This window comes from Neurospora crassa, linkage group IV (assembly GCF_000182925.2).
Source record: "Neurospora crassa OR74A linkage group IV, whole genome shotgun sequence".
NCBI classification, from domain to species: domain Eukaryota; kingdom Fungi; phylum Ascomycota; class Sordariomycetes; order Sordariales; family Sordariaceae; genus Neurospora; species Neurospora crassa.
The window spans coordinates 616,155-641,783 of NC_026504.1; the positions used below are offsets into that span (position 1 = coordinate 616,155).

At 53.1% G+C, this 25,629-nt stretch overlaps 8 protein-coding genes and 1 non-coding gene across 9 annotated transcripts; 3 read left to right on the forward strand and 6 right to left on the reverse strand.

Annotated features, from left to right (window-relative positions):
- Nucleotides 1-187: 187 nt before the first annotated feature.
- On the forward strand, nt 188-694 carry NCU04882 (hypothetical protein; the record flags this gene model as incomplete). The annotated part of the gene is made up of 1 exon (XM_952830.1): nt 188-694. One exon carries the CDS (start codon nt 188-190, stop codon nt 692-694), a length of 507 nt encoding a protein of 168 aa, XP_957923.1.
- Nucleotides 695-1,406: 712 nt separating this feature from the next.
- gh18-4 (glycosyl hydrolase family 18-4) lies at nt 1,407-3,454 on the reverse strand. The gene is made up of 3 exons (XM_952831.2): nt 2,861-3,454; nt 2,642-2,790; nt 1,407-2,561 (listed from the first exon to the last, which is right to left on the reverse strand). Exons 1-3 carry the CDS (start codon nt 3,163-3,165, stop codon nt 1,558-1,560), a joined length of 1,458 nt encoding a protein of 485 aa, XP_957924.2. The 5' UTR covers nt 3,166-3,454; the 3' UTR covers nt 1,407-1,557.
- A 2,135-nt stretch (nt 3,455-5,589) lies between these two features.
- Nucleotides 5,590-7,570, reverse strand: NCU04884 (alpha/beta hydrolase fold protein). Its single transcript, XM_952856.2, has 3 exons — nt 6,986-7,570; nt 5,876-6,903; nt 5,590-5,798 (listed from the first exon to the last, which is right to left on the reverse strand). The coding sequence occupies exons 1-2, from the start codon at nt 7,231-7,233 to the stop codon at nt 5,895-5,897; spliced, it is 1,257 nt and encodes a 418-aa protein (XP_957949.1). The 5' UTR covers nt 7,234-7,570; the 3' UTR covers nt 5,590-5,798; nt 5,876-5,894.
- Nucleotides 7,571-7,986: 416 nt separating this feature from the next.
- On the reverse strand, nt 7,987-12,335 carry NCU04885 (alpha-xylosidase). The gene has a single exon (XM_952857.2). It carries the CDS (start codon nt 12,123-12,125, stop codon nt 8,310-8,312), a length of 3,816 nt encoding a protein of 1,271 aa, XP_957950.1. The 5' UTR covers nt 12,126-12,335; the 3' UTR covers nt 7,987-8,309.
- Nucleotides 12,336-14,577: 2,242 nt separating this feature from the next.
- Nucleotides 14,578-16,713, forward strand: NCU04886 (MFS multidrug transporter; the record flags this gene model as incomplete). Its single annotated transcript, XM_952858.2, has 1 exon — nt 14,578-16,713. One exon carries the CDS (start codon nt 14,578-14,580, stop codon nt 16,429-16,431), a length of 1,854 nt encoding a protein of 617 aa, XP_957951.1. The 3' UTR covers nt 16,432-16,713.
- A 169-nt stretch (nt 16,714-16,882) lies between these two features.
- NCU15147 lies at nt 16,883-16,953 on the reverse strand. The gene has a single exon. It is a non-coding gene; the product is annotated as a tRNA-Gly (tRNA).
- Nucleotides 16,954-17,617: 664 nt separating this feature from the next.
- On the forward strand, nt 17,618-19,940 carry NCU11129 (carboxypeptidase s). The gene has a single exon (XM_001728216.2). It carries the CDS (start codon nt 17,787-17,789, stop codon nt 19,575-19,577), a length of 1,791 nt encoding a protein of 596 aa, XP_001728268.2. The 5' UTR covers nt 17,618-17,786; the 3' UTR covers nt 19,578-19,940.
- A 311-nt stretch (nt 19,941-20,251) lies between these two features.
- Nucleotides 20,252-22,551, reverse strand: NCU04887 (hypothetical protein). Its single transcript, XM_953303.3, has one exon. It carries the CDS (start codon nt 22,255-22,257, stop codon nt 20,659-20,661), a length of 1,599 nt encoding a protein of 532 aa, XP_958396.1. The 5' UTR covers nt 22,258-22,551; the 3' UTR covers nt 20,252-20,658.
- Nucleotides 22,552-23,677: 1,126 nt separating this feature from the next.
- On the reverse strand, nt 23,678-24,852 carry NCU04888 (hypothetical protein; the record flags this gene model as incomplete). The annotated part of the gene is made up of 2 exons (XM_953304.1): nt 23,678-23,747; nt 23,804-24,852. 2 exons carry the CDS (start codon nt 24,850-24,852, stop codon nt 23,678-23,680), a joined length of 1,119 nt encoding a protein of 372 aa, XP_958397.1.
- Between the last annotated feature and the right edge of the window lie 777 nt (nt 24,853-25,629).

Genomic DNA, 25,629 nt, shown 5'->3' on the forward strand with positions numbered 1-25,629 from the left:
TCCACTCGAAGCCCAGCATTCCTAAGTGCCCTGTCCTTCCGCCCTCCAAGCTTGAGAGACCAACTACAGCTACACCTTGAGGAAGCCACATCAGCGAACCAACCAACCAACCAACCAACCAACCAACTCCACACACATAAAGCAACAACAACAACACAGCACCTCAACTCCCCTCCCTAATCACACCATGTTCCCCCTCCTCTCTCTTCTCCCTCTCCTCCTCCTCCCCTTGTGTATTCAAAGCTACGACTTCTCCCCCACCCTCCCCGCCTCCGCCGTTCCGGACGCCCAAAAATCCGACTGGTGCGACTCCCACTCCTCCACCTGCGTCTCCATCTGCGGCACCGGCATGCCCGGCACCGACACCGACCTCCTTGGCGTTAAAGTCAACGCCTGTTCATACAAGACGCTACAATACGAATGTATCTGCAACAAGGATAACCTCAGGCCCAAGATGGAACTGTTTCATTATACCGTTCCCGGATTAATGTGCGAGGCGGCGTGGAAGGCGTGTAGAAAGACGAATGAAGGCGACAAAAAAATGGTGGGGGAGTGTGATAACCAGATAAGAAAAAAGTGTGGGCATCTGAGGACAAAAGATCAGGAGACGAAGAATGAAGGGTTGTATGGGTTTTTTAAACCGATTAAGGGGGGTGGGAAGGCGGGGGGGAAGAGGAGGGGGACTTTTGAGTGAGAGGGGGACTGAATGAGAGGGGGACTGAATGAGAGGGGGGTAGTAAGAGGGGGGCTGCAAACTGAGAGGGGAACTGATAGCTGAGAAGGGGGGAGTAAGAGGTGGAATTGAGAGGGAGAGAGGGGGGAAGGGGATAAGGAGTGAGGTGTCTTGGGGATGGGAGGTAGGTACCTACTTGGGCAGGGAAAAGTATCTTGCGGGTCGAGGAAGTTGTGGAGGTCTCAATAATGGTGTTCTGTTCGGAGGAACTTTGGGATGGGGAGTTTCTTTTTGTACAACCTTTTTCTTTTGGTATCTTTATGGAGGTGGGAATTGGGGTAGAGAAAGGATTGTATGATTACAGTAAGTTGATCGGGATGATCTCGTTAAAAAAAAATAAAACAAAAAAAACAAACTGGAAGAGTGGAAGGGGGCTCAAGTTGGCTCTTTAGTAGGTACCTACCATGGAAACTGCTATCGGATACTTACATCTATCCAAAAATGTGTGAAGGTAGAAGTAGCAGTTTACCTAGCTGGGAAGATATTGGCCGGCCGACATTGTCAATGACTCCAGCCTTGTGCTTTCATAATAGAACTTTGTTATCAATATCCCTATCAAACGGTAGTACTCTATAATGACATGTAACAACACGAATATTTTGTGAATGAAATTAAGCCGTGATCCAAGTAACCAAGTCGTCCAACCCGCAACCCATGCTAACAAGAAAAAGAGAAATAACAAAAATGAAACTGCTCAAACCAACGAGCAAGTCCGGCAACTGTAGGTACCGACCATATACAAAGAATCGAAACTCCAATCTGGTCAAATGAAAACATAAAGCCCCCCCCCAACTTCCCCATCAACCCCAAATTCCCTCTCCCACTCACGAAGACATGCCCTTCTTCATGTTATCATACTGACTGTCGGGATACTCCAACAAGTTCTTCTCGCTGTCCAAAGTTCCCAACCCATCCTTGACCACCGTCATCAAGCTGTCCTTATCCGTCCGATCGCCCGACGCCTCCCAGTACATGGCACCGCCCAGCCCCTTCTCCTTGATGTAGCTCACCTTCTGCTTGACCATCTCGGGCGTATCGTAGCTGACCATGACCTTGTTCGTCTCATCATAACTCCAGCTAGCGCCGACCTTTTCATCCAGGAAAACCTTGGCTCCACTCTTGGGCAACACCTTGTAATCCCAAATACCCTTCTCCCACGATCCCTCGCCGACGCCCGAGTAGGCGGTACCCGGTCCATCCGTCGACGCGAACGCGCGGCCGTACAGCGGCATGCCCAGCACGATCTTGTTGGAAGGGATGCCGAACTTGATGTAGTCCGTGACGGCCCGATCGGTCGAGAAGGGCGTCGTGTCCGGGTTCTTCTCGTCCGGGTACAAGTTAGCCTGGTGGCCGGCCTTCTTATCCCACGCGCCCGCGTAGTCGTAGGCCATGAGGTTCATAAAGTCCAAAGTCTCGCCGATTTCCTTCATCGACGACTCCAAGACGCCGTACTTGGACGGACCCGCCGAGGCGGCCATGGTCAGCAGGAAGTGGTACCCGTCGGCGTGGGCGGCCGCGTACTTGTCCATCTGCGAGCGGATTTCTTTGAGCAAAAGCAAAAAGTTTTGGGCTTCGGTTTCCGAGGCCGGGTATTCCCAGTCGATGTCGATGCCGTCGAAACCCCAGTCTTTGACGAGGGCCAGGGCCGAAGTGGCGAACTTGGTGCGGGATTCGGCGGTGGAGGCGGTCAGCGCGAAGCGGCTGGGAGAGGTCTGGGAGTAGGTCCAGCCGCCAATGGAGAGGAGGACGCGGACGTTGCGGTTGGCTTTTTTGAGGAGGTAGAGCTGTTTGACGCAGCCGTAGACGTTGGTGCCGTTGTCGTTCCAGGCTGGGATTGTTGTGTTAGAAGACTGGGTGGGTTATGTTGTTGACGACCTAGGAAAGAAGATTGGGGATGAAAACACGTACAGTCAGTGGGATAGCGCTTATCCGTGTCAGACCAGGTGTCTGAGGAAAAGACAGTTCCGTCTTCTTTGAGGTTGGCAAAGGAGTACAGGACATGGGTGATTTTGTCGGCTGGAAGGTCGGCAGCCTGGTAGTTGCGGCCGTAGATGCCCCTGGATAGGAAAGGAAAGTCAGCAAGCTGTTCAGCCCGAAGGTTGAGGATACCTCTAGGCAGGCACATACCAGTTTGTAAAGTACACAACGTTCTTGTATCCGCTACTGTCTGCACGATCAGGGACAGTCACGTTGGTGTCAGCAGAGGTAGAGGTAACGTTGGTGCCCGGGCACATAGGCGCAGGCGCAGCATCCACAAGGAATGAAGAGAAGGAAAGGACAGCCAGTGCGGCCGCCTTGATAGAGAACATCATAACGAATGAACGAATGAATGAACGAAGATGCCGCAGACTGGTAGTAGTAGTGTATGGCGCAAAAGGAGAGGAGGGAGAGAGTGTTGTTTGCTTGTCTGATGATGAACCAGACCACAACATCTCGGAAGGGGAGGACTTGAAGCTTCTTTTATCCTCACCTTGACGTCCATCTGGACTCAATGTCGACACCAGAGTAAAGCCAGCAAGCACCGGTTGGCCAGGCCCATCCAACCATCTCTTCCAAGTTTCTGTGGTGTTGCCATCGAGACAGGCACACGCGGGAAACTTTCCATGTGAACCCCCTCATCGTCATCCACCATCATCAATCAGGTCGTCGAGCGGTTGGTTCCTTGTGCCTTGTGCCTTGTGCCTGGCAGGAACAGGAACAGGAACCGACGTGGGACGTAGGAAAGGAAAGGAAAGGTCCGGTCCGATGCCTCGTTGAATGCCCTGTTGCATCGGGCTAGGCTAGTCTAGTAGCTCCATACAACGTACTTACCTGACCTGAAAGCGTGAGTGATACGTGCCAGACAGACAGACCTGTGGCTGGCCAACTAAAACGTTTAGCGGAGTCACCCTCCGCACACTACCCGACCCGACCCCAACCAACCCCAAAAAATCTTGGTTACAAACACCCAAACAGAATTCCCAGTTGGAAATAGTGGGGCCTAGTTGGCACCTACACTACACTTAAACGACACTAGTGTCAGACATTGTAAATCCCGTTATTTCCATTTTAAGGTACCCGACCTGTTCGCTAGTAACCTTTGGGTGTCTTCTCGATGCTGCAAGGTACCAAGATTCTAGCTTCGGAATTCCAACCTATCGGCAGCCAAGTGGGAACCGTTTGACACATTTGACATAATCATTCTGCAGCCGCACAATGCTTTGATACATGGCAGACACTACTATACGACATGCGCCCTATACTTGTCACCTTCGATCAAATGAAATGACATGCGTACAATCAGTCACGATTAGTAAGGTAAGTTCCTCCTCAAGAGAAGAAAGAAAGGAGTGAGAGGGGATGAAACGATGATGAAAGTTCATAGGTACCAAACTTGAACTTCTCGGAGGTACAGAACCCCATACTGCCGTTAATGTTAATCCCACAACTTCAACTTCGAGATATCTACCCATTTCCCCCCTCCCATGTCTCTTTGATCAAATGTGGAGGTAGCAAATATCAATCTCGCAACGTTGCCATGGCCCAAGGTGTGTAGGTACATCTGAGGTGACTGTTCCATCATTCCATAATTCCAACCATCCATATCTCGTTTTGTCCTGTCCACTTCACCGGGTTATGTAGAGGTAACCGTGTCCATGAAGCTGGCGTCAGGGTCCCAGATCAATGGGACATGGTGAGGGAACCGTTGCTCGACCTGGACCACAAGTGACCACTGACCCGACAGGCCGACAAGGACGTAGCGTGATGCGACCCTGTGGGGGACCGGTGATTTCCAGGTCTTCACGTGCGAAAAAAAAAAGGGGATGTAATTCCCGCGCCATGTGGGATTGAGTGCCTGCAGTGGTCGGCTTGAGGTAGGTAGCGATGTTCCATCGAGCGTTTAGATTCGACCGCCGAGGATGGGCAGTTGGGCACGAGACGTCGATATCGAATCGTGAGCATTCGGTAGGTGTCTTGGGAATGAAGAAGGTTTAGGTAGGCAGATGAAAGGGTGGGGGGGGGGGGGGGGGGGGGGGGGGGGCATGAGACGGTTGTCCCCTTGATGGGCGGGATCTTATCTCGGACCTTGTGCTTGTTCAGTGTCTTTCCAAGTTCAGGCCGGTATCAAGGGGGTGAATGAGAGGTAACTAGTCGACTGGAGCGAGACCTCGAAAGGGAAAATGGACGGTGGTTAAGATGCACATGAAAGGGTTCATGGGGAAGCATCGCATCGCATCGCATCGCATGGATGGGAAGCAGGTGCGATCACCGGACGGATAATCAGGCACCGGATATACCTAACCAGGCACCAGGCACCAGGTACCAAAGTGTTCAGAGGTATTATCTCCAGCGGGAGGTGGCAAGATGTTTTTGTCTTGGTCTTTGCCACCTGGGGTTCATTATCGGCACGAACATTCATATTCCCGGTTGTTCATATCATTATCCCCGAAGCCCCGGATGTGGCAAATCCAAGTGCCGTCGGATCTGGATCATAGATCTGGGGAAGTCATCTATCAACCCCTCCGCATTGGGAGGTCCCGTCGTGCACACAATCGCCGGTGATGCATGGGTGTATAGGTATGTGCCCGGGCTCGGCCAAATAGCGAGAAAAGTGGCCGCCATCTTCAAACTGTTTCGATGTGTGATATCGAATTTGACAATCTCCGGTGCATGCACACAAGACCATCACTTATCCATCATCAACTGAAGTGTCAGTAGTCGCAGTCTCGTGCGCATGGGCAGACGTTGTTCGGTTGTTGATAAAGGTTTGTTGATAAAGGGAATAAATACCACCCTACCTAGGTAGGTACGGTCAGGTACACCACCAATCATCGATGGTCGTTACATCTTCTCCACGGGGACCATTGAGCAAACATGCAACGTTACCCGGATATTGCGATTTGTCTAGACTCTGGATGCGGGTATCATTGCAGTGCCGATGATAGTCTCTCCTGGGATATTCGAATTGAAACGTGGGCAACCGAATACTCAGGACGACGTCTGGAATTGATGCTGGTTGAGCAAGCAAGAACAAAAACAACGTTTCCTACCTACCTATTCGCGGAAGATAAACACAGGATAGAACCTAGCAAAAGAGTCAGATAAGAGCAGACGAAATCGAAGGGAACATCAAACCCATCCGCATCACTACGCAAGACTTACCATACCCTAGGTAAACGCCTCATAGAACCCCATCCATCAACCACCCCCTAATAATCTTCATAACCTCCTCCCTCTTCTCCATCCCATCCCTCACCAGCTCCTCATCCCCAAACCGCCCCACGCCATCCTGATCATACCCATGAATCGCATCCGGCACCAACAACCACCTATATCTCCTCTTCACTTGCCCTTCGTCCACTTCCACCCGCCAATGAAACCTCTCATCCTCCAACTCCAACTTTCCCTTTTCCTCACCCACCTCTTCCCTCCCCAACATGTCCTCCACCCCCGGCACCTTTTTCCCTCCCAACTTGCACGCCATCCGCCACGCCTCGCCCCCCAACATATCCAGCTCACAAGCAATCACAAACACATTCGCAGGAAACTTTTCCCTTCCCTTTACTACTACTACCTTTTCCGCCCCTTCTGCGGTTGCTTCTTCCACACTGACAGCATAAACCGGACTCAACAACGGATCCCCCATCTTTTGCCCGGGGGAAACATAAGCCCAATCAAACATGCCCGACAAGCCCATCAAGAAATCCGTGTCTTTTCCCCTAAACCCGCCCAGCGCCGGTTTATACCGTCTCGATTTTGTCGCTTTGGTCTCCGAAGGCGTGACAAAGTCCAGCACGGGGTACATGGGCACCACAGCCTTGAGTAGTGGGCGAATGTTTGGTAATTGCGAGACGGCCAAGGCCAAGTTCCCGCCGGCGCTCCACCCCGCAATGGCGACGCGGTTGAGGTCGATGCCGGGCAGGTCATCTGACTTGAAAAGGTCCAGAATGACGGCTTCGAGATCGTGGATTGCTGTTGGGAATGGGTAGGAAGGGGCTTTGCGGTAGTCGAGGGCGATTACGCAAAAGGGAGTGTCGCCTTCTTGGGCAAGTTGGACAAAGCGCCGGTTCCAACTGTCGTTGTCGTAGGGTGAGCCGAGGACGAAGCCGCCGCCGTGGATGGTGAGTAAGGTGGGTAGTTTTGTGGGACATGGACCATCTTCGCCCGAGTGTGATTTGGGGAGGAATACCCTGTTTGTATGTGTCAGTTGATCACTAGGATAACTTCCTGAATGGTTCAGTTAGGTAAGAATAGGTAAATGAGGGGCCATACCGAACGGGCAACTGCGGTCTTGAAGGATACGCCTTGATGATATCCGGGTTGGTAGGGGATGAGCCCAAGTAGTCGGTCTTGATGGCCGTGATCAAGTTGAGTGGAGTCTTGATGAGCTTGGTGATGCCGTAAGCCAATGCGCCGTACTTGAGCTTCTGGGTGAGTGGGAGTGATGGGGCGACATGGATCTCCTCCGAGCCAGTTGGGCCAGCAGTGTCGAGGGCGGCGGCGGGGGGTATAGCGGCCATGGCGGGCGATTAGAGGTAGGTATCTACAGGTTGGTACTTAGGTATTGATGATGACGAGAAGCCTTGTAAGGTAGAAGGAGGCTTGGTGTTGTTCGCTGTTGCCAGATGCCCGCTGGCCAAGGACAGACAGACTGGCTGTGGTGTAGTGTAGATGGATGCTCGGCAATGTGGATGCCAATGCTGGCTGTCGGGAAATATGTAAGTCCGCTCATTGGTTGGACACATCGGGAGGGGGGACAAAAGCCCCGAGGGTTAGGGGACAAGGCAACCTAAAAGCCCGAAAAGTCGGGATCGATCTCCGCACGCTGAATCCATCCACCTGTCCTGTCGAGGCCGGGGGCGGGCATGGGTGATCCGATCGGGAGCCACGGTCTAGGGGGGCACAAGGTGCCTTACCTACCCCGCACACAGCCTAGGTAGGAGGGAGCATGCCAGCGGGGTTGAAACACCCACCCGCATGTTAGCCAAGGCAGGCCGGGCACTGGCAGGTACAAAAGGTTCATTTTAGTGGGAAATTGTTAGACATATGACATCGTCCAAATCGGACCATAAACACCTCGCCAATCAATCCGGACCTCAGGGCCATCTTTTGGTTCCGGAAAAAGAAAAAGAAAATAAAGAAAGAAAAAATGGAAAGAGAAGGACCTTGCATACCTACAAAAGGAACCTACAAAAGGAAACCAAGGAGCTCATTCACCTTGCACAATGAATGCTTCGGTCTGTAAGTGACCTAGGTCGGACGTTGGCCATGTTGGTCAATGACGGATGGAGGTACCTTATCGCGTCGTCTTGCTGTCGGTCTTTCTGAAGACAGGGAATGAAGGATTATAAGCCATCGATCGCTGAAAACAGTCCAAATTCAAGAGGTAATATCATGTCTGAAGCAAACCAAACCCGCTGAAACGCCAAAACCAACGCTAAACGCAACATACCGACCCAACCGAGTCCCCAGCATCATAACAGCAACAAGGTCATGGTCTCGTTAATACAACAGCATCGCCAGCACCCATATTGTGCATCATCATCATTGCCTACCCAAAACCTTGGAGAAACCACCAAAAAGGACCGTCGCTTGCTCAAACAAACTCATAGCTCTGCTCACTCCTGGCATCTTCATCCCACTCATCCTCGCTCTTGACCACGTCGTCCGTCTTCGGCACCACCACCCCCTTCTCTTGCAGCAGCACCACTTCGTTCATCACCTCAACAGCATTCCCCTCACTCCGCCCATCAGCCCCCCAAATCTCCAACACTGCTTTCTTCACACTCATCGGCACGCTCGCCAACTCCCACAACCTCTGCACCCTCTCCTTCACCGGTCCTCCATCCCTCGTCACCAGGTTATAAATGACTTCCTTCATCGGGTATTCCATCTCGCACCTGTACAGCATATCATGCAATCTCGCCGCTATATTGACAACATCCAACTGTAGATCTTTACCGAGGCTGAACTCCCTCTTCTTGTCCGCAATGTCGCCGCCGAAGGCGTGGGTGCCCAGGTACATGGTAGTGGTGTGCAAAGACTTGGGAGGGGAGGCATCCCCGAATCGTTCACGGACTCGTTCGCGGAATCGGTCAAACTTCTGTACATCGGGGCGGCCAGTGAACTTGGGCCGATCGTCATTCCCATCAACAACGTTCTTGCACAGGTCCTTGGTGCACCCCAGCAGCTCGACCCTCCAATCCCGGCCTTGGCCCTGTCCATTGACCTCAGGTCCAATGCTAAGAACGCCCTCCTTTTGATTCCACCGGATCGGGGTGCGCACCAAAGTGGAGGGGTCAGGCCGGTCAGCCTTGGCCGCTGGCACGGTACTGCTTGGCTCCTCCACCAGCTCAAAGTAGGCATCTGCGCCAACAACAAGTTGGATGGTGATCGCTTGGGGCCGGCTATTACCGTGTTTGTCGTATTTCGCAGATTTAGCCGTGTCCAGCGGGATAATGGTTCCCTCCTTGGCAAAGACGGGAATCTCCGACAGAGGCCGGTGGATGTCCACGTAGCGGCCTCCATCGTAGACGAGACTGGGCTGGAGAATGTCAATGTAACGACGGCCCGTGTTGGGAAGCCAGGCGCGGACGCTGCCCATGAGCGTGGCTGGATCGTTTGGCGTAGTAATTGGCGCAACCATCAGATCGGGACCAAAGTAGTATTGGTTGGGCACCGTGTAGGCCTCTTCGTCCTTGTGGTTCCAGTACATGGGTTGCACCAGGGGCTCGAATTCATAGCAGGCGCGCACGTTCATGGTGTAGAGGAACGGGATGAGGCGGTAGCGAAGTTGGAGGTAGTCCGTCATCACCTTGCGGGCTTCGGGCTCGTACAGCCATGGCTCCTTGGAGTTCCACTGACTCTTTTCCGAGTGCAGCCTCAAAATGGGCGAGAAGCAGCCAAACTGGACCCAGCGCGCCGTCAGCTCGTTGGAGCGGACACCAGCGTAATGTCCGCCAATGTCGTGACTCCACCAGCCATAGCCAATGTTGGACGCTGTCGCTGTGAACTCGGGCTGGAAGTGCAACGAGGCCCAGGTGATGAGCGTGTCGCCAGAGAAGCCGATGGGATAGCGATGGGAGCCGGCGCCGGCGTAACGGGAAAAAGTGATGGGCGTCGCAGTAGCTTTGACGTTGCGACGGCTGGTAAGGTAATGATAGTGGTTGAGCACCCAGAGGGGGTCAACGCCAGGAATGCGCGATCGGTTGCCCTGTTGCCAGTCAATCCACCAAAAATCGATGCCCTCATCCTCCAAATTGGCCTTGAGAATATCAAAGTAAGCGTCGAGGAACTTTTTGTCGGTGCAATCAAACCGAATCGGTTCTTCCTTTGACGTGTCGTGACCCAGGGCCTTGGCCACAATCTTGTATTGGTCTTCAAAGGCCCGAATGCCGTCTGCCGGATGATCATTGACAGTCACCTTGAGACCCATGTCATGGAGATTGCAGAGGAAGTTTTCGGGCATGGGGAACAAGTCGGGATTCCAGCTGTAACCTGTCCATCCGGAACCGTACTTGGCAGGGATGTTGACCTTGTGCCAGTCCATGTCGATCACGGCAACACTGAGGGGGATTTTCTCGGTTGCGAACCTCCTCATGACAGCCAGGTATTCCTTGTCCGAGTAGGCATGGTACCTGGACCACCAGTTTCCAAGAGCCCATCGAGGAAGCAACGGCTGACCGCCCGACAGACGGTAAAAGTCCTTGATGGCAGCTTTGTGATCGCCGTGGTAGGCAAAGAGATAGCCATCCTTGCGGCCCGGTTTCCTGGTTGCGATCCATCCATCTTCGAACAGCATGGAGGCGCTGTCATCGAGCACGGCGTAGGCTTTGCGTGACAAGATGCCCGGCTCGAGAGGAATGCGCCCGTCGGCCCGGTCCAGGGTTCGGGCTGTACCGCCCAGATCGCCGTAGCTCTTGCCGTCGTAGCGCCACACATCGTCGCCAACCTTGACCGTCAGGCCGGAAGACGAGAATTCGTTCTTGTCGTAGGTGAGATGGAAGTGTTTGGTCATGATCTCCAGTTTATCTTTGTTGTCGTCGACCTTGAACTCGGGGGTAGGGAACGACCTGAAAAATGCCGTTGTGGAAGCACGGTCTTCGAAGCCGCCATCTTCGGACCACTCGAATCGAACAAGCTTATCGGTGAGAAGGCTGAAACGGTAGTGGCCCTTTTGCCCTTGACCTGTGACAACCGATTTCGGATTCGTGACAGGGTCGGCCGCAAAGGAATATCGACTGGGGACATGGTCTTGGGGCTTATCGGTCGTCTTGTTTGCGAATGAATATCGGCTGGGCAGGTCTTTGGGGGGCTCAATGGTGGCGTTTTTGGGGAGAGGCTCGGGTGTCTGTTGGGAAATTGGGCCTTGAGCGACATGGCCTTGAGGGTTTGGTTGAGAATGAAGGCGCTCGCCGAGGAACCTGCTTGCCATGGCAAGAAGTTTATTGTCAAGGTCCCCATGATTGCTGAGACGGTTTCTGATTTCTTGATTGCGAGCAATGCTTGATACTGCCAAGCGGCGTGCTTCAATCAGTTCGTCCTGGAAATCTTTGAAGGATCTTGGGGGGCTGCTCCGGGGCAAAGGGAACGGTAGCGGATCTGGCTGAACCGTTCCCGCTCGGGAAGATTCGGCGAGGGACTCTAGGATGCCGGCCCTGGTGCGTTCGAGGTGGAATTGCGAGCGTTCGATATGGACTCGCGAGCGCTCGAGGGATTCGCCAAGTTCTTCCATTCTTTTTTGTGTTTCCCCCAACTGGGTCGACAATGACACGGGGACTTGTACCGGGGCTTTGGTTGTGGAATCTGGCTGGCGTTTTGGCTCGGATGACGCCCATGCGAAAGAGTGACCATTATGGCAGAAAGCCGTGGTAGGGGTGTCGGGTTTTGACTGCGCAGGGGCTTCCGGTTGGCACTCTGGTTGCCGTGTTGTCACGGATGGTACAGCCCACGCATACGAATGACCATTGTGCGAGAAGCTGTGCTGGGGGGTGGGTTGACTGAAAGTGGTCGCATCGTCTGGCTGACGTTTTGAGACGGGCGGCGGCGCCCAAGCAAAGATGTGGCCATTGTGCGAGACAAACGTGTTCGCGCCTGGTTTTGACTCGGTTGTTTGCGAATATGCGCTTGTGGACTGCGGCTGTTGTTGATTGAGAGCTGGAGCGGTAACAATAGCAGTTTCGGTGGATGGATCGACGGTGTCTTTCTTGGGGGCGTTGTTTGTTGTGCTTTTTGGGGCGACATGTTTTGTCGGATCATGGAGAATGGCTGCTACCACAAGTCGACTGGGGATTCGAGCCGGTGGAGGTTTGGTAACTGGAGGCGCCCAGGCAAAGAAATTGCCATTGTGCCAGAAGCCATCTTGGGCCGCGGTAGAATTCTGCTTCTCCTGGTCGTCGGCGGCGGCGGACATGGCGATTGCAAATTCGTATGGATACAATATACGGAGCTTATTACCGGGATAGGGCAGCAGTCAGTTCTACTCCCTCTAGGGCGCCCGGATAAGCAGGATCAAAGGGACGGGAGACGGAAGCAATGAGGGTTGAAATCGAAACTTGAGGTCTGTTGAGCCTGATGAAGATACTGCAGTGGCGATGATAATAATGATAATGATGGGTGGGAGCTGGAGGAGGAGAGAAGGCGGAGGGAACAACTGGTCGGTTTCGGTGTTTCAGCAGCATCAGCTCATGGCCCTCTCACCGTCCACGTAGTTCTGGCGTTAAACCGTTTTGGGGGGTTATCTTCGGTTTAGTTAGGTGCGTTCCTTGGCGGCGTCGTCGTCGATCATGTGCCCGTCGGGTCCCTTATCCCGCAATTTGATAGGACCGGCCGCCCTGAAGGAACGGGCATCCAATGTTTACAGCGCAGATAAAACAACCTAATGGTTGACAGCTGCTAGGTAGCACCTATCCAATGGACACGCTGCAGTGCTAGAGTTAGGTACCCCAATTCCCCCAATTCCAGGCCTCTACACGTGTTAGTCCTGCTCTGGGCACGTATCACGGTGCGGGGAAAACCCCCGCTCAGATCCCCTCTCTTCCAACGCTCCGCTTATCAACGGCACCTCCCGCTTATCGACCCAAGTCTGTCTCTTCCCTTTCCGTCCATCTTCCACTTCCAACATGCAGATACGGAGATGACAGCAGTGTCGGTTTCGATATCGACGTCAGTCCTGGAATCCCATCGGCCACGCTGATTGTGCTCGCCGGGTTAGTGACATCCGATGTGCCCAGAACCACCGGGCACCTCCGACACATGACCTCGGCCCCGGCCTAGTTCCCGCTTCTGACCTCCGTGTGCTCCGGTCACCCTGTCTTTGTCTGGTTGGAACCATTTCAGTGGAGGAGACATTTACCCTACCACAGCTGAAGGAGAGATGCGAAAGAATTATATAGACATACATCACACCAATTACTCCGGTCCTTCACCGCATCTTCAATGTCTTTTTCTCTGTTCTGTCAGATGTTTCACCTGATGCCTTTTCGTATGCCACCATCCTTGCAGCATGAGTGTGAACTAGTGGAGTCCATAGGGTAAGTTGTTTTTATACTCACCTCACCTCATCGCACATGAAGCAACACAAACTTGAAGTAAAAGCTACCCAACTAGCAGTGTTCTAGAAGCTGAAGAAACATAGTTCCAGGTTCCGTCAACCGCGATCATGGTGTTACATACTAACATTCAGGAACAATGCCTTCCCAGGGATACCTTACCACATCCCACGATATACATACAAGGGTGCCATAACCAAGCAGGGTCGAAGCCTCCACTTGCCATAACACCGTTCCCTCTTTCACCTGGGTTTTCAAAATGTCGGGACTCTTATCATAGAGTTTATCATCAGTCATGATCCAAAAGACTACGAAACAACCGAGGAACTTGAGCAACACTGGACAGGAAGGAAGTGGTTGTCAGGGATTGGCCAGCAAAGACACAATTCCATAGCCGATGCGGCACCGACGTGCGGACCGCTCGGACTCTGAAACCAACCACTTCAAAAGATTTTCATCATCACGGCCCCACCACCGCCACGGTGCCGGACTGCCGGTGGGATCGGAGTCCAGTGTGCTCCCTTGTATCGGCCGAGGAAAGCTTCTTTTTACTTTGCCACGCCGCGTTGCCACGCCCGCGGTGGAGACACCAACTTACTATTATGCCTACAGTATTCGATGACATCGAAATCAAGTGGTTCGAGAGTGGAAAAGTCCAGAAACTAGGTAACGAACCACATGCACATTCGGAACCGAGTTGGCGGGAATAATCATGGATGAAGAACTAGACATACACTACATAACTGACAGTTGATGCTCCACTTCCATAAGATCGGTCGGGCCATCCATTCCTTCAAATACGGGTACCCGACCTTCTACAATTACTCACACCCACTCCATCTCGCGGTGAGCTTTTGTTAGGTACCTCTCACTCAGCCACTTATCCATGTCTTATCGAGAAGGGGGTTATCAAGAACAGCGCCTTCTCTCAGGTCTCCAGAACTCATCGTACCAAAAGGGTTGATGCGACCCAACAAACTGCAGCTGTTCCTTCCTGTCAGGGTCACCGCCTTTGATCGGATCCAAGTTGCCGGGGTACATTCCTATAAGGGAATCTCAACACTGGACCCGACCTTTGCTCTCCACCCCACCTGCCACCATAAAACTGCTGTCTCGGTCTCAACTTCCGACGTCGATCCTTCAGCCAACTGTGACTCGATCTTTCTTTCTTTCAAAAGCAACTTTTTACGTCTAGGTTCCTTTCCTGGGCCATTTTCCAACATCTCAGTACAACACCCACTCTTTGCGACAAGTACATGTACCGCGTTGCCTCACTTGACCAATTTCAACTGAAGCAAGAGACTGGAAAGCGCCATGGCGGAGCCAGATTTGAAAGACCAGGTCGCGGACTCGCGGAGGTCCACGTCGACGGCCGCTGCCACGGATACGCTCACTCAAGACTCAGCGCGTACTTCAATGCAGGCGAATCACCAGGAGAATCAACATCAGTTTGACGCTGGACAAGGAGCGAGCCATGATTATAGTGAGAAGCAGCAAGAGCAAGCCGGACAAGCTTCACAACCAGTCACCGAACTCACGCCAGCTGTACCGATTTCCGCCGAACCCGTGTCCCTCCTGACCGGCGAACCCCCGAGCGAAGCACCTGTCGTCGAGCAGCCTCCCAAGTACTCGATTCACCCAGCATGGGCCAAGCGCCTCATCATCTTCGGCGCCTCCATCTCCGCCTTCTTCTCGCCCCTCACCGCTCAGATCTACCTCCCAGCTCTGCCTACCGTAGCTGACGACTTCCATGTTACCGCGTCCAAGGCGACCCTGACGGTGACAACCTACATGATCTTCCAAGGCATCACGCCCATGTTTCTTGGTGGATTGGCAGATTCAGCGGGCCGTCGACCTGCCTACGTCATCTGCTTTGTCATATACATCGGGGCCAATATCGGTCTGGCGCTGTGCAAGAACTTTACGAGTCTCTTGATTCTCCGCATGCTGCAGAGTGCAGGGTCGAGCACCACCATTGCTCTTTGCCAAGCCACGCTGGCAGATATCACCACCAGTGCGGAACGAGGACAATACGTCGGTATCACGGCGCTTCCTCAAGTCTTGGCTCCGAGTCTCGGTCCAGTGGTAGGCGGTCTGTTGACCAACTATCTCGGCTGGCGCTGGATCTTCTGGCTGCTAACCATCATGGCTGGCGTTAACCTTTTGGGCTTGCTCATGTTCTTCCCCGAGACTTGCCGCAAGATCGTAGGCGATGGCAGTGGTCGCAAGGATTCGCACTGGATATACTGGACTGGCTGGCAGCTACTCCGCGACAACCTTGCCCGTCGCGAACGCCGCAGGGAGCGGAAGCGTCGCGAGGCTGAACTTTCCAAGGAAGACCCGTCCAACCACAACAATGGCCTCCACCTAACCGTCTCAACTGCTTCTGCCCCCCGTCAGAAGATCAAGCTCAGCCTTACCACACCTAATATCCTCCAGTCTCTCACACTTCTCTTCCGTTCCAAACAGCTCGCCATCCTCCTCTCCTACTCAGCCATCGTCTTCTCCGGCTTCTACGCCATCGGAACCGCCATGCCTAACCAGCTCTCGACCCTTTACGGGCTTAACGACATCGAAATCGGCCTCATGTACCTACCCATGGCCGGTGGTTCCATTGTCACAGCCTTTGTTATTGGCAGGGTTATCACATGGAACTTTCACCGCCATGCCAGGCGCCTGGGTATGGTAATCGACAGAAGCCGGCAGACGGATCTGAGTGCCTTCCCCATTGAGCGAGCGAGACTGGAGGTGGGACTGCCGCTGTTGGCGCTGACCAGTGCTGTGGTGATCTCATGGGGCTGGGCCATGCAGAGCAAGACCAGTCTGGCGGCGCCGTGTGTTTTGCTGTTCCTTCTGGGAGTGGGCATGATTGGATTCAACAACACGGTCAGCACCCTGGTTGCGGATATCTACCCGGGCAAGGCCGGAGCGGCGACGGCAGCAAATAACTTGACGAGATGTTTGCTTGGAGCGGCAAGCAGTGCGGTGATCCTGCCGATGGTCGAAGGAATAGGAAGTGGATGGGCGTATACCATCTTTGGAGGATTGTATGTGTTCTTTGCGCCGTTGTTGCTGGTGCTTATGAGCAGGGGAATGAGGTGGAGGGCGGAGGAGAAGTGGAAGGAGGAGGCCAAGGAGGAGAAGAGAAAGCAAGAACAGAAAGCGTGAGTGTGTGATGAGAGAAACGGAAGCCCAAGCATAACTAAGGTCGTTCGGCTTGATTTTGAAGAGGAGTCGGGGAAGGAGAAGGTGTTGTGATACCCATTGCTTTCATCCAATTGCTTTTCAGCGTTGCATTTCCGGCGTCGGGTTTGTGGTTCGAGGGATAGACGGGATATAATCTCCAAGCTCAATGTGTGGAACGTCATGTGCGACTTTTCGGGTTAGATTCAACGTTCCATGGTAGCATTTCACTTTCGGACACTTGGTATGTAGTACCGCAAAATAGACAGACATTCATGACAGACAAGAAGAACTTTGTTCTTGATTCAAAAGGGACAAGACCAAACTTAATATGAATAAAAAGGAGAGGGAGTGGACCCAAAACAAAAAGCCGAGTCATGAGACGTCCCTGATCCCAGATTCATTGGGCAAAAGTCGCAAAAAAGAAAAGTTCAATTGCGCCAGCCGCGAATCGAACGCGGGGCCCATCGATGGCAACGATGGATTTTACCACTAAACCACTGGCGCTTATTGATATCACCTGTATTTGAAACTTGCAACTATGAGCATCAGCGGTCACCTCAAAACGCCAACCGGACTTGGAGTTGAAGGCATTGTTGGGGCCAAAGAATTGAACGCAGATCAAAAGGAAACGGTAATTAGATACTGTGGTGTAACAAACGAACTTAACATGCGTATACTCGTTGGATGGAGAATACATTATGGTACCAGCTAATTTGGTGCTCCGACGCTTGGGCAGGTAGGACGAGCGTACATGTGTTCCCCGGTTGAAGGGTACACATGTAGGTTCGTCCGAATGTTGAGGAAAAAAAAAAAAAAAAAAAAAAAAAGAAAAAAAAAACCGGTTGCCCGAGTGAATTGAAAGGAAATGTCTCCCTCACCTCACGGCCTTTCTTTTACATCATCATCGCCGTCCGTATAGTTGCTAACGGGTCAAAAAAGATCAGCCATCTCGAAGCCGAGTGTCCCTACCACCATCATCCGTCCAGATGACGACTGCCCCAACCCCACACGGCCGGGAAGACGATCCTTGCCCAAGAACGGCCCACCACTTCTCGGCTCCGGTTCCTGGGAACCAGTGGGGATGGCGTGCCCGCTTTTGACGACAGATAAACACAGCCCGCGCCATGCCCAATCTAGGAGGTGTCAATTGTCGTACGTCTCGGCAATTCCGGTCTGACTCCGGGCCGCTGACAATCAACAGCCACCCACCATTACCTAATAATCGCTGTTTATAAGCTGCCCAGTCATCCCCAACAACGCTGATGTCTGTTTGACCACCTCCAGTTTCAACCGTCTTTCGAACACGAAAGGCAACATCATCATCATCAACCTTGAATATGGAGAAGGGAATCTCTCTCCCGGTGGCCTACACGCCCCCGCCGGCCCAGGCATCCACCACCCGATGCAAGTCCCTCAAGACCGTCGCCAAAGCCCTCGCCCTCGGTCTTCCGCTCTACGCCCTCTACGCCTGGCACACCAACCAAGCAATCATTCCATCTCTCTCCCGCGCAAATGTCAACTTTGCCTCCCAATGCGAGCAACCTCCTCCGCTCAAGCCCAGCCAAGATGAGAAGCTCGACGAGGCCTACGACTTTCTCTCCACCGAGACATTCCTCAACGCCTCGGTGGCCCGCCTGTCGGGCGCCGTGCGCGTCAAATCCGAGTCCTTCGACGACCTCGGCGCCGTCGGCGAGGACCCCCGCTGGGACGTCTTCTACGACTTTGCCTCGTACCTCAAAAAGACCTTTCCCTTGATCCACTCCAAGCTGCAAGTCGACAAGGTCAACACCCACGGCCTGCTCTACACCTGGGAAGGGTCCAACAAGGACCTCAAGCCGACCTTGCTCATGGCCCACCAGGACACCGTCCCCGTCCCGCCCGAGACGATCCCCGCCTGGACCTACCCGCCTTGGTCCGGCGAGTACGACGGCAAGTACATCTGGGGTCGCGGCGCCGGGGATTGCAAGAACCAGTTGATCGCCATCATGGAGACGGTTGAGCTCCTGCTGGAAGCCGGGTGGGAGCCCAAACGCACCATTTTGCTGTCTTTCGGTTTCGACGAGGAATGCTCCGGTCGACAGGGCGCTGCTCATCTCTCCAAGTTCATCGAAGAGCGGTACGGGAAGGATTCGCTGGCTGTGATTGTCGACGAAGGCGCCGGCTTCGAAAAGACGTGGGGAACACTGTTTGCCAAACCGGGAACGGCCGAAAAGGGATACACGGACGTTTACATCACGGTGCGCATGCCGGGCGGCCACTCGTCTATCCCCTCGGACCACACCAGCATTGGTGTTTTGAGCGAGCTCATCACGCGCATCGAAGCAGAGCAGTACCGCACCCATTTAGAAGAGGAAAACCCGTACTTCACCCAATTACAATGCGGCGCAGCGCATTCGCCTCACTTCTCACACAAACTCAAGAAACTGCTTGCCCACCGGAAGCGCCACTCCTCCTCTTTTTCCTCTTCTTCTGCTGTTGAAACCTGCAAAACAAAAGACTATCTAGCCCTCGAAGCCGCGCGCGAAGGCGGCCCAGCCATCAAATACCTAATGCAAACCTCTCAAGCAGTCGACGTCATTTCGGGCGGCATCAAAACCAACGCTCTTCCCGAACGTGTCCGCGCCACCATCAACCACCGGATCAACATAGGCGAAACCCCCCAGGTCGTTTACGACCGTCTTACCAAGCTCGCCGCGCACGTCGCCAAGCGCCACGGCCTTGCCCTCCACGCTTTTGATTCTAATGATGATGAAGACGAGCAGCCCGAGCCACCCAACTCCCTGATCCTCACCAAATCCTCCCACGAACTCCTCGTCGCACCCATCACCCCCTCCTTCCCCTCCAGTAGAGGACCCTTCGCGGTGTTAGCAGGAACCACCCGCGCCCTCTACGGTGAAGAGGTGATTGTCACCCCTGGGATCATGACGGGCAATACAGACACACGATATTACTGGGACGTGACGAGACATATATTCCGGTGGGGACCGGGGTATGACCCCGCCGATGACGATGCTGGGTTTGGAAACATTCACACGGTAAATGAGCGGGTGAGTGTGAGGGCGCATGTGAATGGCGTGAAGTGGTTTTGGATGTTTTTGAGGAATATGGATGAGGTTGAGGTTGAGTGAGGTGGATGGGTGGATGTTGATGGGTAGAAGATGGGGGGGGGGGGGGGTGGAGCGGTGGGTCGAATGGATGGGGTGGAAAGATGGATGGGGTCTGGTGGAGGTTGAGTGGGACTCGAAGGAATAGGATGTACCTTATAAAGATGGGAAAAGAAAACACAACGTGAAGAGGGCGATGGGTATGGGAGAAATGAAAACGAGAGGAAGTGGAAGAGAGGGGGAGGAAGGGACCGTTGTTTGAACGATGGTGGTGGAATGGAGGATGCACGTGTTGATGATGCCGTACATGAATTGATGATGAATTGATGAATGATGAGTAGAGGTACCTGCAGTTTATTCCTCTAGGAAAAGAAATATCAAATGAACTGGTTTTGTAACAGTGAAATCTCCAGCAACACCTCCATCCTTGATCCTTGGAGGAGGACCGGTGATCCGATCAGACACTTGCGACCTCCCAATGTCATTCTGATGAATTTTCCGTAGATGCATGCTCCTGACATTTGCTGCATTGTCTGGCCTACGATTGTGCTGCATCATGTGCGTGTTCCCTCGACAACGAACGCATGCAAGATGCAGGAGGTGTTGACTTCTTGTTGGATTGATACACCACTTCGAGTTTTGGGTCATGTACTGAATTCCCAACTCCCTTGTGTGATGACTGTCTCCACACCCCATGGCATATTTGTACACATTATCATTCTCATCTTTCGTTTCTAGAGAATCTACCTGTGAATTCCATTGGATCTCAATATTGACCAAAGTATGGGTTGCCCGCTACGCCGAACTCCGTGAAAACAGCAAAGGGAACACATGTGTACTCGTCCACCTAGCCATGCACAATGCGAATACCCTTCCGCAGGCAAGCAAATTCGACAAATGAATCTCCTGGACGGTGCCCGATCTTCAAGCAATACATCGCAAGCCGACTAGTGACTACACTGAAGGTGACACCAACCACGTCCTTGGCGACCTGTTTTAGTTCATCCATTCAGCCACAAACGCCATCCCGCCTTGGGTCTTCCAACCAAGGGAAGCCTCGATGCAACATGTTTCGCTCACTTCTGTCTCTCGCTTACTCGCACAATCACTTCTCAACATAAACCGCCTCATATATCTCCGACATCCTCCCACAAACATCATCAAACTCGTCCTCATCCAAGCGACACCACACCTCCATGGTACTCAACCACAGTACCTTCTCCAGATCCTTACCCGTGGTCTCGACAATCCACTTTGGGTCTCCCCACATACGCAAAAGCTTGCCCGTCTTCTCGTCCATCTCCACCAGTCCCGTTTTACTGTTGACCACGTCCGAGAAATCCGGTTTGACGCCGTTGTGATGGAAGAACATCATTTTCTTCTGGTCCTGCTTCAGTGTGAGGTTACCCACTGTTGACAGCCACGATGAATCAAACAAAAAAGGGGACTGGGTATCGGCGGGAGCAGGATGCTTGGCTTCCTTTGCTGCCTGCTGCAACGCTCGCCAGTCTTCGACGGGATCCATCTGCTTCATGAACATGCCGCGCCATTTGCCGTTGGCGCTGCGGCCGTGGGCTTTCGGCATGTTTTTGACGTCATAGAACCCCTTCTTTTGACCTTGGGCGGAGGGGAGCTTGGTCCATTCCATGGGCGGGGAGTAGCCTCCGTGTTCGGCGGGCCTTTTGGCGAGCTCTTGGAGGACGTACGCAGCTTGGAGGAAGGTCTCCTTGTCGCCTTCGCCCGGTCCGTGCTGCGAGAATATGGCCATGTAGTGCGAGGGGCCGTGATAATTGTAATACGATGCGAGCAAGAGGGTGTCGGCGTGCCGAGCTTTGTCGAGGACGATCATGCCGCTTTCGGAACTCGCGCGGTCGGTGAGTTGCGGGACGGGAATGCTTCCGGCAATTTGATAGAAGTACTTGGAGCCGGAGGGGACCCAGAAGTCGGGCCAGGAAATGAACCCCGTAGACTGGAAGGGCTCGGCGCCCGGAGCAAAGATCTTGTCGGGGTTGTTCGCTATGATGATGTCGGCGTCGAGGAAGAGGATGTTCTGAAAAGTGGAGGTGACCATGGCGAGAAATTTCCACTGGAAGCGATCGAACTTGGGGGGATGAGGGTTCAGATGTGCCCAGATATCTTCGAGATAAATACAGGCCGCGTTGTAGTGCGGGACGAGGTTTGCGCAGAGGTTGTCAATCCATACTGAGGATGAGTCGATGACGATCTGAATGGGAAGCTTGGAGCCGGATTGGCGTGTCATCACGAGCAGAGTGATGACTTGACCAAAGTTGCCCTTGCCGGCTGTTGTCACGATACCGGTCGTGTCGGCATCGTAGGGGAGGTGGCGCGCAAAGTCGGGGAGTGTCTTGATGAAAGCAGCGTGAGACTTGCTCAAATCGCTGACCTCTTTGGGATTCGGCTTCCAGATCTCGGGACGGGCACGGTCAAAGTCGGGTACCCAGTTCAAGGCGTCTACCTTTTCCTTGAACGTGAGGGGCGGCGAATGAGGTCGGACCGCCTCGAGACGGGCAAAGAACTCGACCCAGAAATCATTGGGCTCGTGAGGCAAAAGTCGCAAGCGTGTCGACTCTTCGGCGAGGATGGCGGGGCGGTGGTGGTAAAAGTAGATGACAGTGAAGAGAAGAGGGAGGATCAGGGCAATGTACTTGAGGCCGCTCAAGTTGGGCGAGCTTCCGATCACCATGGTGACACCCGCACACTTCAAGCGCGAAGCTTGAGTAGCGCTTCCAATTTTGTGGTGTTGAGGAGACGAAAGGTGACGGCGGGGTAATCCGTCTCCGTCAATTGGGAGGAAAGATGTTTAGGTGTGGGAGACAAAGGTGGGCCAATAATCGTCCGACTGCCAAGCAAAGAAGGGAATGGGAAGATTGAGTGGTTGACAACACGAGTCTGGACAATAGATTGGTGTGGCAGAAAAAAAAGAAGGATGACGTCAGCTGTCAGATGGAAAGATGGACTTGGTGTGTGGTTGCTCCCGTGTCTCTTGAGTTCTCCCTTGGAGGTCCTTCCACAGGTCCCTTTAAGGTGACTTCTGCTTTGTCTCGCCCTATCTGATTCGGCTTCATGCGACTGTCGTTGGTGGTGGGATTCCTTCCCAAGCAATCACAACCTAACCTGGGGTAATGAAACCTTCATGAACGGTGGAACCGTCGATGGAATGGAAAGCACATTTTGTGCCACTTCCCGTTCAACGCGCGTGAAGCCCCCAATGATTCCCCTCTGCCAAGTCTTTGGGGAGTTTGGAAGCAAACCAAATCTCACCGTCCGGTTGTACGGCAGGTACCTCTAGGCAGTCACTTGCCCATTGCAACATCCGCTTACATTGTACGACCCATGCTGATATGTTCCCTTACTTCAGTGATTTCAACCTTCTCCTATTCTACAAAGTCATCCTCGGCTGGCCTCTTGAAGATTGTCGAAAATCAGATCATAAAGAGCAGCCTATCTGATACCCTTTTGGAACTTCGACATGGCAACGACGGCTTCGGATGCAAAAACCCGTCGTGGACCAAACAAGCCCCAAATTGGCATTGGAATCTGAGCCAGTACATGTTCTCGGTTTCTCCAAGTTCGCACTGTACCAAAAGCACCAGGCAAGCCCAGGCCCTTGGGTTGAGGTACGGTGAGCACCCTGACATTTATAAGTATACGTACCTCTACCTACATGCTTCGCTAAGGATAGGGTAGCCTCTGTGGACCGACTTTGCTGATGATACCCTAGCAATACGATGTCGATCAGATCATTCAGATGCAAGGTACAAGTCTTGCTAGCGCCAACAACATAATTCTAGACCATGAGGGTGAAAATTTTCTACAACTTTGATATTTCTAACTAACCAGTTGGACCGTACATTAACAGGCTACGAGCTGAGGGTAAAGGTGCATGTTATCTACCAGGAAGCCACCGCCGCTTCATTGCTGACCACGAATGGTGCTCGTAGATGATCATCAACAGGGATATAGGTCAGGGTCTTCAGCATGGGTTCACTAGGCCCGACGACAACAACATTGTGTAGACACTCGACGAAAACGCAACAGGCGTCACCGTTGCAACACAAAGAAATCACGTGGAATACGAGGTGAAATGCGATCTTATTGTTTCTCTATCCGTTGAGTAGACTTATCCGAGGTACGCTTGTCTCGCTTGCAATGGCGCCGCCGTTGCGACTTGGACTGTTGTTCCAGTATCTGCAAGTCAATCCCGGGCTGGCTATGTGATCTCCCCATACTCAAGGGCACATATACAGTTGTCGACGTCGTATCTCTTAGTATTTCTCTGGCCCGAGGAATCCTTCGGCCACTTCTCAGGCGGCGGCGACAAGGCAGCATTCCTCTTAAACTTCCTTGCGTCCAGCCAGCTCATGTCCAGAGCTTCAAGGTCCGTACCTGCCCGCCTCTCCTTCGAATAGTTGTCCCACAAGATCATTTCCCAGTCTTCGTCCGACTTTTCCTCTTCCAACCAGCGCTCCCACTTCCATGGTTGCTGAGCCATGGAAAGAATCTGAAGAAGCCCCGCCACCGTTGCCCAGCAGTCGTTGGTCGCGTTGTGCCAGGCAAACCCCTTGCGGCCAAGGCCGGAGGAGGCGGACGCCAACGAGACACCGAGCGAGTAGAGCATTTCCTCGGCCTTGTTTCTCCATTTGCGAAACCGCATATGGAAAAGCCCGAGGAGTTGGAAGTCCCACTGCTCTGCGCCATGGGCGGTGATGTCCACGCCGGCCTCGCGGAAGACCGAGGTCTCCAGTCGGGCGTCCCAGTACAGAACGATGACTTTGCGTTTCTTGCCCGCCGCTGCTTCGTTTCGTGACAGATGGCTTGTCGACAGCCACTTCATCTTGTTTGTGATGACAGTCATTGCCTTCTCCCTGTTGCAGAAGTAGCTCTTGGCAAAGTAGCAGCTGTAGGGCCTTGCTTTGTGGGACTTTTCCTGGAGCGACTTATGTACGAAGCAACTGTCGGCCGTGAAGTTCTTGTACTTGCGCACGATGCAATGTACGGAGCGGATCTTGGGAAGCGCTTTCTCGACGGTGAACTTGCGTTTACGTGACGGCGACCGATGGTCTCGGGGGTCGTACCAGGACATGCCAACTTCGGACAGCCGCTCGTAGTACGATGCGAAGGGAAGGTGGTCAACACACTCAAAGTCGATCGACACGAGGATTGTGTCTTTGAGCTGGTTGTACATGTCCTTGAGGTCTTGAAGGCTGGACACGGAGGGAGGTTGGTAAAGATATTCGTCGACCTGTCGTCCGGTCGACTGTAACTGCTTTGACGCCATATTGAGGAGTGGATGGAGGTTCAGGGAGATGTTCGAAGGTGAAGAACAGCCAAACACGACTGTTGACAAGAGAAGAGGGTGAATTTATATATAAAATCAATCGGTAAGGGCCTCGCCGGTGGTTCAAGCGAACGTTGAGGTTGTCGTAGGTTGACCTCGAGTGTTGAGAGGGTGAAGTTCGGGTTCGAGAGGGTTGGTGAGAAAATGGAAAGATGGAGAGGTTGTGGATGACGGATTGACAACAGGACGTGTGCTTGCTGGTTCTGTACATTTATAAGAAGTCGACTGTACAGAATTTCGTCTGAAGGAAGGGAAAGTCAGGTCTGAATTTCCGGAAGTCCTGGTGCAGGTAGGTACCTGTAAACAAGCGGAGTACGGGTGCTACTGCGGACTTCACATTCCACCCCCGCGTTTTTGCGAACCTGATGCTCCTGCATGCAAAGACTGAATAGGTACTCTACCGGCATTCACTGTGCTTTGCAACTTCACTTCCTTGGAGCGGGGCTTGTGGGCAGCAGCTCCCTTTCTGCCAGCTGCAAGCCGAAGGTGCGGAAGGTGCGGAGATTTCCAATTCACGTCTCCAAATGTGCAGGAGAACTCGGGGAAAATACCAAGCAGTCCCTACTCGCATGATCTGAAGAAGATGAACACTCTTCTTTCCCTTCCTCGACTGTCAATGATCTAAAGGTAGGTACCTCTAGCGAATCTTGAGTACAACTGGAGAAGGAGCAGCTACATGCACGACTGGCTGTACGTCGTGACAAATCTGTGCGCATT